Consider the following 14,123-nt stretch of genomic DNA (forward strand, 5'->3'; position numbering starts at 1 on the left):
TGCTCTCTACTGCTGTTGCTGGTGGGAGGACTCCATCGTTTGTTTAAAAGAACTGGCGCTGTGACAGCACGCTGACATCAGGAGGAGGTGGTCTGCCCCACGGGGCTCCAGGCCTGTGCACTGCCAGATCCGGCTGAGGGGAAACGCATGCGCAGGAGGCCAGCATTCTTGAAAGAGGGTTGCAGCTGGAATTTTAAAAAGCCAGTCGCGGCTGTTGGGCGTTCCTCCTGTGATTGGGAACGATGAGACCGATTGCCCTGCGACCCACCTATGGATCGTGACGCTGAGTTTGAAAAGCCCTAGATTACACAGGAGAACCAACGCAACTGTGCCAATTGTAGTGGACCATACCAAGCATGTGAACAAACCCATCCTCCCAGTCACGAGGCTACAGACAGCCAGAGCTTAAATCTAGACAGTGAGAACCCACGAAGCAAATTTCTGAAGGTGACTGTTAGAATCTGACGGCAGCATCTTGTGAAAGCACGGAGACCAGGAATCCTCCAACAACAACCAGGGTGACAAAGAAACAGGGTGCACACTGAATCTTGAAAACCAGTTTCCGCCAATCCCAGCTATTAATGGTGACGATACTCAAACCCCTCGAAGTAGGTGACCTGGCTTACTGACATGGCTACAAGCTTTCTCTGTTTGGAGAAAATCAAGTTCGCCTTGAGAGAGTCAATGTTAGGGTTCGCCCGGAAGTGGCAACCGTTCCTTGACTTCTTTGCAGAAAATTAATCGTCAGCAGAAGGGGTGGTGGGGGGAGGTGTTAGTTTAGTTTAGAGTAGGGGGTTAATAAAGGTGGGACCTGTAAGGGAGGAAGCAGGCTTTGTGCACTATGTTTATAGACTCATGTATATTGTTTACTTTGTCATTGTTGTAAAACCAAAAATACCTCAATAAAATGTGAATTAAAAAAAAATAATGGTGACGATGTGAGGTTGTTTTTCTTTTTTCTGGTAGGGGGATTGGTTGAGTCTAGAATTATATTTTTGTAGTAATAATAATAAGAATCGTTTTTATTGTCACAAGTAGGCTTACATTAACAATGCAATGAAGTTACTTTGAAAAGCCCCTAGTCACCACATTCCGGCGCCTGTCTGGGTACACAGAGGGAGAATTCAGAATGTCGAAATTACCTAACAGCACGTCTTTCGGGACTTGTGGGAGGAAACCGGAGCACCCGGAGGAAACCCACACAGACATGGGGAGAACATGCAGACTCCGCACAGATACCCAAGCCGGGAATCGAACCGGGGACCCTGGAAGTAAAAGTGCTAACCACTGTGCTACCGTGCCGCAATGGTTTTACGGTGTCCTATTGAAAAAAATTCTCAATAAAAATGTTTTTAGAAAAAGAAACGCATTAAGAAAATTGAACTTGTGCAGTGCCTGTCACAACCTCAAATGTCCCAAAGCAGTTTGGAGCCAATAAAACACTTTTCAAGTAGAGTCACTTAATATAAACTAGGGCCGCAGCCAAGTTGCACCGTCAATCAGACACAGATGAAGTCCTGGACAATCTGATGTGCGTGGTGTTATTTGAGGCTATAATTGGCCAGGGTGCAGGGATCACCCGGAACAGTGTGTTCCTGGTCCGCGAGAGGACCAGGTCCATTAATTTTGCTACTAGGTTTAATTGATAATCTGGGTTACAGCATCTTCAATTTCCTGCACAGCAGGTGTAGCGCCTACAACTCTGATACGTACTGGCCCCTTTTGCAACACCAGCTTCTGGGCAGCAAGAACTCAGGCAGTACTAAAGGCATTCACCTGAGGAAGGAGCTGTGCTCCGAAAGCTCGTGTTTGAAACAAACCTGTTGGACTTTAACCTGGTGTTGTAAGACTTCTTACAGTACCAAAGGGCCAGTCGCTCAACCGTACATTAAATCAGGGTTAAGCGCACTTAGTGTGGGAGATGCAGGTCTGATTTGGAAACTCTGGTCATATATCATCCAGCAACTTTGAAAGAAGTGACCAAGGTTGAATGCAATCAATCCGATAGTTTCCTTCCTCTCCTGCCTGTTGCATTCAGTCCCACTGTATGACTGACTTTCTCTTTCCAGCCCACTTCCATTCCTTTACACTTCCTGTGAAGCTGGTGTGACAATGTTACTGGTTTATTTTGACATGCTGATAATGTCTGACTGGGGATTATACAAGTTGCTGCTGAAGAATCCTCACTCAGTCAGTCCGCTTCCTGCACAGACTCGCTCCCGCTCGTTTCTTACACCGGAAGCACAGACAGAAAGACGGCTCTGCCTTGTGAGGACACCGGCCGAGGATGGCGGTGAAGGTAAGGCCGGGCTCCGGCTGCGGGCCGCGCTCAATCTGCCAGCGGCTCCATGCGCTGGGACCCGGGCACTGTTCCGCCTACGGTCCGGGCGCCGCAGCGGCGCACCCCTTCCGCCTCGCGGGGTTAGAGAATCCGGCAGCGGAGTTCAGCGGCCACGGGGACCGAGATGCAGAGTGAGCGGTGTAACCCGGGGGTGCAGAGTGACGGGTGTAACCCGGGGGTGCAGAGTGACGGGTGTAACCCGGGGGTACAGAGTGAGCGGGTGTAACCCGGGGTACAGAGTGAGCGGCTGTAACCCGGGGTACAGAGTGAGCGGGTGTAACCCGGGGGTGCAGAGTGACCGGGTGTAACCCGGGGGTGCAGAGTGAAGGGTGTAACCCGGGGGTGCAGAGTGAAGGGTGTAACCCGGGGGTGCAGAGTGACGGGTGTAACCCGGGGGTGCAGAGTGAGGGGTGTAACGCGGGGGTGCAGAGTGACGGGTGTAACCCGGGGGTACAGAGTGAGCGGGTGTAACCCGGGGGTGCAGAGCGAGCGGTGTAACCCGGGGGTACAGAGCGAGCGGTGTAACCCGGGGGTGCAGAGCGAGCGGTGTACCCCGGGGGTGCAAAGTGACGGGTGTAACGTGGGGGTGCAGAGTGACGGGTGTAATGTGGGGGTGCAGAGTGACGGGTGTAACGTGGGGGTGCAGAGTGAGCGGGTGTAACCCGGAGTACAGAGTGACGGGTGTAACCCGGGGGTGCAGAATTAAGGGTGTAACCCGGGGTACAGAGCGAGCGGTGTAACCCGGGGGTGCAGAGCGAGCGGGTGTAACCCGGGGTACAGAGTGACGGGTGTAACCCGGGGTACAGAGTGACGGGTGTAACCCGGGGGTACAGAGTGACGGGTGTAACCCGGGGGTACAGAGTGACGGGTGTAACCCGGGGGTACAGAGTGACGGGTGTAACCCGGGGGTACAGAGTGACGGGTGTAACCCGGGGGTACAGAGTGACGGGTGTAACCCGGGGGTACAGAGTGACGGGTGTACCGGCGGGTGTAACCCGGGGGTACAGAGTGACGGGTGTAACCCGGGGGTACAGAGTGACGGGTGTAACCCGGGGGTACAGAGTGACGGGTGTAACCCGGGGGTACAGAGTGACGGGTGTAACCCGGGGGTGCAGAATTAAGGGTGTAACCCGGGGTACAGAGCGAGCGGTGTAACCCGGGGGTGCAGAGCGAGCGGGTGTAACCCGGGGGTGCAGAGTGACGGGTGTAACCCGGGGGTGCAGAATTAAGGGTGTAACCCGGGGTACAGAGCGAGCGGTGTAACCCGGGGGTGCAGAGCGAGCGGGTGTAACCCGGGGTACAGAGTGACGGGTGTAACCCGGGGGTACAGAGTGACGGGTGTAACCCGGGGGTACAGAGTGACGGGTGTAACCCGGGGGTACAGAGTGACGGGTGTAACCCGGGGGTACAGAGTGACGGGTGTAACCCGGGGGTACAGAGGACGGGTGTAACCCGGGGTACAGAGTGACGGGTGTAACCCGGGGGTACAGAGTGACGGGTGTAACCCGGGGGTACAGAGTGACGGGTGTAACCCGGGGGTACAGAGTGACGGGTGTAACCCGGGGGTACAGAGTGACGGGTGTAACCCGGGGGTACAGAGTGACGGGTGTAACCCGGGGGTACAGAGTGACGGGTGTAACCCGGGGTACAGAGTGACGGGTGTAACCCGGGGGTACAGAGTGACGGGTGTAACCCGGGGTACAGAGTGACGGGTGTAACCCGGGGGTACAGAGTGACGGGTGTAACCCGGGGGTACAGAGTGACGGGTGTAACCCGGGGTACAGAGTGACGGGTGTAACCCGGGGGTACAGAGTGACGGGTGTAACCCGGGGTACAGAGTGATGGGTGTAACCCGGGGGTACAGAGTGACGGGTGTAACCCGGGGGTGCAGAGTGACGGGTGTAACCCGGGGTGCAGAGTGACGGGTGTAACCCGGGGGTGCAGAGTGACGGGTGTAACCCGGGGGTGCAGAGCGACGGGTGTAACCCGGGGCTGCAGAGCGACGGGTGTTACCCGGGGGTGCAGAGCGACGGGTGTTACCCGGGGGTGCAGAGCGACGGGTGTAACCCGGGGCTGCAGAGCGACGGGTGTAACCCGGGGCTGCAGAGCGACGGGTGTAACCCGGGGGTGCAGAGCGACGGGTGTAACCCGGGGGTGCAGAGCGACGTGTGTAACCCGGGGGTGCAGAGCGACGTGTGTAACCCGGGGGTACAGAGCGACGGGTGTAACCCGGGGGTGCAGAGCGACGGGTGTAACCCGGGGGTGCAGAGTGAGCGAGTGTAACCCCTTGGTGCAGAGTGAGGGGTGTAACCCGGGGTACAGAGCGAGCGGTGTAACCTGGGGGTGCAGAGTGAGGGGTGTAACCCGGGGTACAGAGTGACGGGTGTAACCCGGGGGGTGCAGAGTGAGCGAGTGTAACCCGGGGGTGCAGAGCGACGGGTGTAACCCGGGGGTGCAGAGCGAGCGGTGTAACCCGGGGTGCAGAGTGACGGGTGTAACCCGGGGGTGCAGAGTGACGGGTGTAACCCGGGGGTGCAGAGCGACGGAGCACCGAGCCCTGTCGCCTGTCCCGAGGGGCGGAGCTCCGAGCCCTGTCGCCTGTCCCGAGGGGCGGAGCTCCGAGCCCTGTCGCCTGTCCCGAGGGGCGGAGCTCCGAGCCCTGTCGCCTGTCCGAGGGGCGGAGCATCGAGCCCTGTCGCCTGTCCCGAGGGGCGGAGCTCTGAGCCCTGCCGCCTGTCCGAGGGGCCGAGTTCCGAGCATTGCCGCCTGTCCCGAGGGGCGGAGCTCTGAGCCCTGCCGCCTGTCCCGAGGGGCGGAGCTCTGAGCCCTGCCGCCTGTACCGAGGGGCGGAGCTCCGAGCCCTGCTGCCTGTACCGGGTAGGGGCCGAGTTCCGAGCATTGCCGCCTGTCTCGAGGGGCGGAGCTCTGAGCCCTGTCGCCTGTCCGAGGGGCGGAGCTCCGAGCCCTGTCGCCTGTCCCGAGGGGCGGTGCTCCGAGCCCTGTCGACTGTCCGAGGGGCGGTGCTCCGAGCCCTGTCGCCTGTCCGAGGGGCGGTGCTCCGAGCCCTGTCGCCTGTCCGAGGGGCGGTGCTCCGAGCCCTGTCGCCTGTCCGAGGGGCGGTGCTCCGAACCCTGTCGCCTGTCCGAGGGGCGGAGCTCCGAGCCCTGCTGCCTGTACCGGTTAGGGGCCGAGTTCCGAGCATTGCCGCCTGTATTGTTAGACTATTTTCAATTCAAGAAATTGAGTTTTAATTTTGCAATATGTATGTACCTTTCAACTCATGCCGATGAGTACTTTCACAATGCTGGTATACAATAATGTGACGAAGATCAAAATCCAAATTCATTAAAACAAAAAGGAGCTTTCTTTAATTATTCTATAACATCATAACAGAAAACAGCAAAAAGATATTATTGGAATTCCAAATTTACTAAAAATACATTGTAGCATGCACCCTGTGTTATGTAATTTTAATCACTTGGTGCCCTTTCCGTGAACGTAACAAGGATACAAAAAATAATTAAAACTCTGTACCTTCGTTTCAACTTAACATCGAAAAACATGTCACCATGACACATGTTACTTCAGTGATTGTGACACCACGTATCCAATTATTTTCCGTTGATACATTAGGAATTCTTAGAATCATGGAATTTACGGTGCAGAAGGAGGCCATTCAGCCCATTGAGTCTGCACCGGCTCTTGGAAAGGCCGCCCTATCCAAGGCCACACCTCTACCCTCCCCTCTCAGACAAAATCTCAGATTTTATAAAGATCATCATCGCCAGCTCTTAAAATACATCCACATTCGATCTCTATATGCAAACATCAATCACATGTTTGTGACATTCAGCACTGTACAAAACAAATATGAATTGATCTAGATTGTAATCATTCCATTGTAATTGCATGAATGAAAATATCATGAAAAGAATAATTCAAAAGGACAATAGATAGGGATATGAATTTCACTCCAAGGCAAGCCTGATAACAATTGTTATGCACAAGGACACCAAGCCACAAAGGCAGTTACCACTGTTTTGCCAGTCATGTATCTTGCCATTCCTTTTTCATACATCCAGACCTATTTTAAGGCTTATTGGCTACACTCTTATCACATTGCTTTCATATATGATTGATTGTTTCCAATGCTATTAATGAATCAGATTAATTGCATTGAAGTTCCTTGTCACATACTGATGTCCATCTTTGAAAGCTGGGAATCATCACATAGAATATATCTTCAATATTGTTAAGACACCCTGGGCGAGTGCGCGGTCAATTCCAGCCCCACTTGACTCGGAGTCGCAACACAGTTAAATTAACCAATAATTCTTAGAAAAATACCTGAAGTCTTTGGCTCTTGCCTGCCCAATAATTACAGTGAGAGAAGGTCCTTTCCCCTGAGTGTCCAGGATTCAAACTGAACTCCTTGGGTCTCTGAAAATCATTCTACTCAAGCAGGACCCAATCACCACTTGTTATCGGGCAGAATACGACCCTTTGGACAATTCATTGGCCGCTAGAAATCAATCGAACTGAGTCCTGCCCCATCTCTTGGGCACCGAGAAGTCTAATTTCTCCTGTTCAAACACTAGTATCAAATACAATGTTGCAACTTCTTGAATTCCTCATTCTTTCTGTTGCTTGATTTAAAGATACATGTCCATTAAGCATCCATGGATCAAAATGATAACGGTAAACATAAAGAAGGGGAAATAAAGGAATCAACAGGAAGGACCCTTACAATAATCACACTGTTATTCAGTTATATCTATCATATATACGCGATCGAAAGATAAAACAATTATAGTGCCCTTTACTCCAACATTCATATCAGGTCAATTTTAAATGTAATCACTAAATTTTGCTCAGTACTGAAACATGATTTGTTATAGTTGGGTGAAATAAAAAAAAGTTTTCTTGCATTGTTAAATTTAACAAGAGTATAATTGTCTTCAACTTACGTCATGTCATTATTGTCTGAGCATTAGTGCTGGTGAAATAAAAGAAGTCTAATACCTTCTCCAACCTTGCAAATAGAAACTATGCACAGTATAGATTTTTACATTAAACGGATGATTTTACAAATATATGCCCTGGATGAAGCAGGGAAATTCATACCTTTTTGTACAAAATGTTTTGGTAACTTTTTATCTTCCTGATAACATTGTCTTGTTTGTTATTAAGGATTTGAACAAACCAATAAAAATGATGGCATTTCCGCAATGTTGTACATGTAGCTGCAAACCTTTGGCTATCATTTCCCAGTATGAGTTTTTTCAAGTAACTGGAAATTGTTGGAGCAAAAATTTCCAGTGCTCATCTCCATGCTGGGTTCTGCTTATAGATAATTCTTGAAAAGAGATTTTAAGAGCTTTGTTCCCAATTATTTCCTTGCTTGTAAACCCAATGCAAGTAAAGCCATTTCACAAATGCATAGAAAGGCTTCAGCCGCTTGTGCTGGTTGGCCATATTGTTGATTATTTCTGCCTTTCCATCCAATGTCATTGTTTAGGGGCTGGTTTAGCACAGTGGGCTAAACAACTGGCTTGTAAAGCAGAACAAGGCCAGCAGCGCGGGTTCAATTCCCCTCCCAGCCCCTCCGAACAGGCGCCGGAATGTGGCAACTAGGGGCTTTTCCCAGTAACTTCATTTGAAGCTTACTTGTGACAAGCGATTTTCATTTCATTTCATTGTTGTTACAAAATTACAAATTCAAGACAGGAGCCAGGTTGAGCCTCTGACATAGGGAAGATAATCCAGAGCTTTATATTTGATCAGGTGACAAATTGCCCCATTTCATACAGCATAATTAAGTTCCTATTACCGACAGAAAAGGAACTATATAGTTATTTTAAAATTGGTTTCAAATCCCTCCATGACTGTGCCTTTCTCTAACCTAGTAATTTCCTCCAGCTCTATGACCCTCTGAGGTCCTTCAGTTCTGGTCTTTGGTGAATCTCTGATTTTCTTCACCTCACTACTAGCAGCTGTGCCTTCAGCTACTTAGGCCTATAGCCCTGGTAAGCCCCTCCGCTTTTCCAGGTTTCCTCCTTTTTAAAAAAAATAAAATAATTTTATTGAAATTTTTACAAATTATAAACATCTCAACTCTATTAACAAAACAACCGCGGTAACACCCCAAGAACAATACCCACCCAACTTCAAAAGCAACTACAAACAAGAGAAAAAAACAAAAGAACACCAAACAACAAAAAGGAAAGAGATAACACCCGCCACATCCCACAAACCCATGTACACAGTTCTCCCTCCCACCGATCCAAACCCCCCCCCCCCCCCCCCCCCCCCCCCCGTTGCTGCTGCTGCCGGCCTATTTCCCTACCGTTCCGCCAGGAAGTCCAGGAAAGGCTGCCACCGCCTAAAGAACACTTGTACTGATCCCCTCAGGGCAAATTTCACCTTCTCCAATTTAATGAACCCCGCCAAATCATTGATCCAGGCCTCCACGCTTGGGGACCTCGCATCCTTCCATTGGAGCAAGATCCTCCGCCGGGCTACTAGGGACGCAAAGGCCAGAACACCGGCCTCTTTCGCCTCCTGCACTCCCGGCTCCACTGCAACCCCAAAAATTGCGAGTCCCCAGCCTGGCTTGACCCTGGATCCCACCACCCTCGACACCGTCCTTGCTACCCCCTTCCAAAACTCCCCCAGCGCTGGGCACGCCCAAAACATATGGGCGTGGTTCGCTGGGCTCCCCGAGCACCTAGCACACCTGTCCTCGCCCCCGAAAAACCTACTCATCCTCGACCCAGTCATGTGGGCCCTATGCAGCACCTTGAACTGTATGAGGCTAAGCCTCGCACAGGAAGAGGAGGAATTCACTCTCTCCAGGGCATCCGCCCACGTCCCCTCCTCAATCTCCTCACCTAGCTCCTCTTCACATTTACCCTTCAGTTCCTCCACCGAGGCCTCGTCTACCTCCTGCATTACCCGGTATATGTCCGAAATCCTCCCTCCTCCAACCCACACCCCCGAGAGCAACCGATCCCGCTCCCCTCGTGGGGGCAGCAAGGGGAACCCCTCCACCTGCTGCCTGGCAAACGCCCTCACCTGCATGTACCTAAACATGTTCCCCGGGGGGAGCCCAAACTTCCCCTCTAGTCCCCCAAGCTCGCGAACCTCCCCTCCACAAACAGGTCCCTCAACCTCCTAACCCCTGCCCTGTGCCAGCCCAGAAATCCGCCATCAATGCTCCCTGGGACAAACCGATGGTTCCCCCGTATCGGGGCCTCCATCGAGCCCCCCACTTCTCCCCATGTCGTCTCCATTCCCTCCAAATTTTGAGGGTAGCCGCCACCACCGGGCTCGTGGTATACCTCATAGAACAGTACAGCACAGAACAGGCCCTTCGGCCCTCAATGTTGTGCCGAGCCATGATCACCCTACTCAAACCCACGTATCCACCCTAACCTTACTTTTATTAGGACACTACGGGCAATTTAGCATGGCAATCCACCTAACCCGCACATCTTTGGACTCGTTGGAGGGAGCGGCAACGGCGCCGTTACCAGCGCCTTCAGGCTCGTGCCCACACAGGACGCCACCTCCATCCTCTTCCATGCTGCCCCTTCCCTGTCCATTACCCCAATAGTACCCACAGAGGTTGGGCAACGCCAGCCCCCCCCTATCCCTGCCCCGTTCCAGGAACACCCTTCTTACCCTCGGAGTCCCATGCGCCCACATAAATCCCGTAATACTCCTGTGGACCCTCCTAAAAAAGGCCTTCGGGATAAGGATGGGGAGGCACTGGAACAGGAACAAAAACCTCGGGAGCACCGTCATCTTAACGGACTGCACCCTCCCCGCCAGTGACAGCGGTAACATATCCCACCTCTTAAACTCCTCCTCCATCTGCTCCATCAACCTTGTGAGGTTGAGCTTGTGCAGGGCCCCCCAACTCCCAGCCACCTGGACCCCTAGGTACCTGAAGCTCTTCCCTGCCTGCTTCAGTGGGAGCCTACCGATCCCCTCCTCTTGATACCCCGGATGCACCACAAACAACTCACTCTTGCCCGGGTTCAACTTATACCCAGAGAAACCCCCGAATTCACTAAGAATTCTCATCACCTCCGGCATCCCCCCCCACCGGGTCCGCCACATACAGCAACAGGTCGTCCGCGTACAGCGACACTCGATGCTCCTCCCCACCCCGCACCAGGCCCCTCCAGTTCCCTGACTCCCTCAATGCCATGGCCAGGGGCTCAATTGCCAATGCGAAGAGCAGGGGGGACAGGGGGCACCCCTGTCTCGTCCCCCGGTACAGCCGAAAGTACTCTGACCTCCTCCTATTTGTGGCTACACTCGCCATCGGGGCCTCGTAGAGCAGCCTCACCCACCGGATAAACCCCTCCCCAAACCCAAACCTCTCCAGCACCTCCCACAAATACTCCCACTCAACCCTATCAAAGGCCTTCTCCGCATCCAATGCCACCACTGTCTCCGCCTCCCCTTCCATGGCCGGCATCATAATGACATTGAGGAGCCTTCGCACGTTCGCATTCAATTGCCTTCCCTTCACAAACCCCGTCTGGTCCTCATGAATGACCTCGGGCACGCAATCCTCTATTCTAGTGGCCAGGATCTTTGCCAGCAGCTTAACGTCGGCATTTAGCAGCGAAATCGGCCTATATGACCCGCACTGCAGAGGGTCCTTGTCCCGCTTCAGGATCAAGGAAATCAGCGCCCGTGACATAGTTGGGGGCAAAGCCCCCCCCCCCCCCTTGCCTCGTTAAATGTCCGGACCAACGGGGGGCCCAACAGGTCCAAATACATTTTATAAAATTCCGCCGGAAACCCATCCGGCCCCGGCGCCTTCCCCGACTGCATGCTCCCTATCCCTTTGACCACCTCCTCCAGCTCGATCGGCGCCCCCAGTTCCTCCATCTGCTCCTCCTCCACCCTCGGGAATCGCAGCTTGTCCAAGAAGCGCCCCATTCCACCCCCCTCCACCGGGGGTTCCAATCGGTACAGTTCCCCATAGAAGTCTCTGAAGACCCCATTAACATCTACTCCCCTCCGCACCACCTTCCCAGCCTTATCCGTCATTCCCCCAATCTCCCTGGCCGCGTCCCGCTTTCGGAGCTGGCGTGCCAGCATCCTGCTCGCCTTCTCCCCGTATTCATACACCGCCCCCTGTACTTTCCTCCACTGAGCTTCCGCCTTTCTGGTAGTCGTTTGGTCGAATCTGGCCTGAAGGCTACGCCTCTCCCCCAGCAATCCCTCCTCTGGGGCCTCCCTCCTCTGGAGCCTCCGCATATCTCCTATCCACCCGCACCATCTCCCCTATCAGTCTCTCCCTCTCCCTCTGCTCCCCCCTCTCCCTATGGGTTCGGATGGAGATCAATTCCCCCCTCATCACCGCCTTCAATGCCTCCCAGACCGTCCCCACTCGGACCTCCCCGTTGTCATTGGCCTCAAGGTACCTCTCGATACACCCCCGAACCCTCTCGGCCACCTCCTCATCTGCCAGCAGCCCCACCATCCAAGCGCCAGAGCGGACGTTGGTCCCTCTCTTCCCCCAGCCCGAGGTCCACCCAGTGCGGGGCATGATCTGAAATGGCAATGGCGGAGTATTCCACATTCTCCACCCTCGAAACCAATCCCCTGCTCAGGACAAAAAAATCAATCCTCGAGTAGGCCTTATGTACGTGGGAGAAAAACGAGTACTCCCTGGCCCTTGGCCTCGCAAACACCACCTCCAGGTCCGGAATGCGGCCCAACATACGCCGTATAAACCCCGCATCGTCCCAATTTGGGGCGTAAACATTCACCAACACCACCCGCTCCCCCTGCAGCTTACCACTCACCGTCACGTATCTCCCGCCACTGTCAGCCACCACATTTAACGCCTCAAACGACACCTTCTTCCCCACCAGGATCGCCAGCCCCCTACTCTTCTCATCCAGCCCTGAGTGAAATACTTGGCCCACCCATCCCTTCCTCAGCCGAACCTGGTCCATCACTCTCAGGTGTGTCTCCTGAAGCATGGCCACATCCGCTTTCAGCCCCTTCAGGTGCGCAAATACCCGGGCCCATTTGACCGGCCCATTCAGCCCCCTCACATTCCAGGTTATCAGCCGGATCAGAGGGCTCCCTGCCCCCCTCCCCTGCCAATTAGCCATACCCCATCCCTTGCCCACCACCGGCCAGTGTCCCCCGCTCTGCCAGTTTCCCACGGCAGCAACACCCCCCTCCAGCACCCCCTGCGTCCTCCAGCTCCTTCCTGACCGTTTCAGCAGCAACCCGGTACCCCCCACCCCCACCCCCACCCCCCCCCAGGCTAGGACCCCTCCTAGCCGCGCCCCTCGCTCCATAGCACTCCCGTGAGCCAGCTAACTTCTGCTGACTCCGGCGACTCCCGCCCTACTTCCGACTCCTCCCCACATGGGACTACCCCTCCTCCATCGTGCCCGTCAGTGGGTCCTCCTCCTCCACCAGGTTTCCTCCTTAAAACCTCCAGCTCAGTGTCAGGTTTTGGTTGCTAACGATTCTGTGACATGCCTTTGGCCACTTTATCATGTTAAAGATGCTATAAGCCACAGCAAGTTGCTGCTTTCAGGCAAGGAGGGGCAATGGAAGAAACTTGTAAATGACCAGAAAGTATCTTGCAGCACAGAATTGCTATGGTTTCTGAGATGTACATTTCCAACATTGTTACAAATTAAGGTCAGGATGTTTATTTTGGTCACATGATCTGTTTTCTTTACTTGTCTTTCTCTCCAAGGCTTACCTGAACATAGAACATGCAGTGCACAAGGAGGCCATTCGGCCCATCGAGTCTGCACCCACCCACTTGAGTCCTCACTTCCACCCTATCCCCGTAACCCAATAACCCCTCCTAATCTTTTTTTGGTAGGCATGATGTGGAGATGCCGGCGTTGGACTGGGGTGAGCACAGTAAGAAGTCTTACAATACCAGGTTAAAGTCCAACAAGTTTGTTTCAAACACTAGCTTTCGGAGCACTGCTCCTTCCTCAGGTGAATGGCCACTTGTTGGCCACCAGTAGATCATTCGCCTGAGGAAGGAGCAGTGCTCCGAAAGCTAGTGTTTGAAACAAGGGTGTTGGACTTTAACCTGGTGTTGTAAGACTTCTTACTGTAATCTTTTTTGGTCACTAAGGGCAATTTATCATGGCCAATCCACCTAACTGTTAATCGAATGGATGCTGTGGTATGAAGAGACAAAAGTCCAGCTCCTTTTTACAAACACTTTTATTTCACTTTAACAGACTCTGTACTAAACTCAATCATCACATCACCAGCTCCAGAGTCCACCTGAAGCCCCTTTACATATCAGTGTCAATCATTCAACACTTAACATAAATGAGACAATCATTGAACACTTAACATAAATGAGACAACTAATTGCAATGTCTCTTAACCTATTACTTAACACTAACCTGCACGTCTTTGGACTGTGGGAGGAAACCAGAGCACCCGGAGGAAACCCACGCAGACACGGGGAGAACGTGCAGACTCCGCACAGACAGTGTCCCAAGCCGGGAATCAAACCTGGGACCCTGGCGCTGTGAAGCCACAGTGCTAACCACTTGTGCTACTGTGCTGCCCAACGTGCTTGCCTCTTGTTTTGCTAACCTTTCTGTTCCTTATAATTTCACTCTGCAACTATTCATTTGCAATGTTTTATTTTGCTACCTCACTCTGACCCATCCATTGGGTGATTGGAGCATTTAGTTAAAAGTTAATTATTTAAAAGCTTCTTGAAAGACCAATTTCTGTCTTTTTTATTGTGTCACCA

General features: G+C 53.0%; 1 protein-coding gene across 1 annotated transcript in view; it reads left to right on the forward strand.

Annotated features, from left to right (window-relative positions):
- Positions 1–2,112: 2,112 nt before the first annotated feature.
- The window catches only part of LOC119970275 (methylthioadenosine phosphorylase), a 220,040-nt gene continuing 208,029 nt past the window's right edge, over positions 2,113–14,123 (forward strand). Inside the window, exon 1 of the mRNA XM_038804632.1 lies at positions 2,113–2,299. Coding sequence (XP_038660560.1) covers positions 2,288–2,299 — 12 coding nt within the window. The 5' untranslated portion in view covers positions 2,113–2,287. The remainder of the gene's footprint in view (positions 2,300–14,123) is intronic.

This window comes from Scyliorhinus canicula, chromosome 8, assembly GCF_902713615.1.
Source record: "Scyliorhinus canicula chromosome 8, sScyCan1.1, whole genome shotgun sequence".
NCBI classification, from domain to species: domain Eukaryota; kingdom Metazoa; phylum Chordata; class Chondrichthyes; order Carcharhiniformes; family Scyliorhinidae; genus Scyliorhinus; species Scyliorhinus canicula.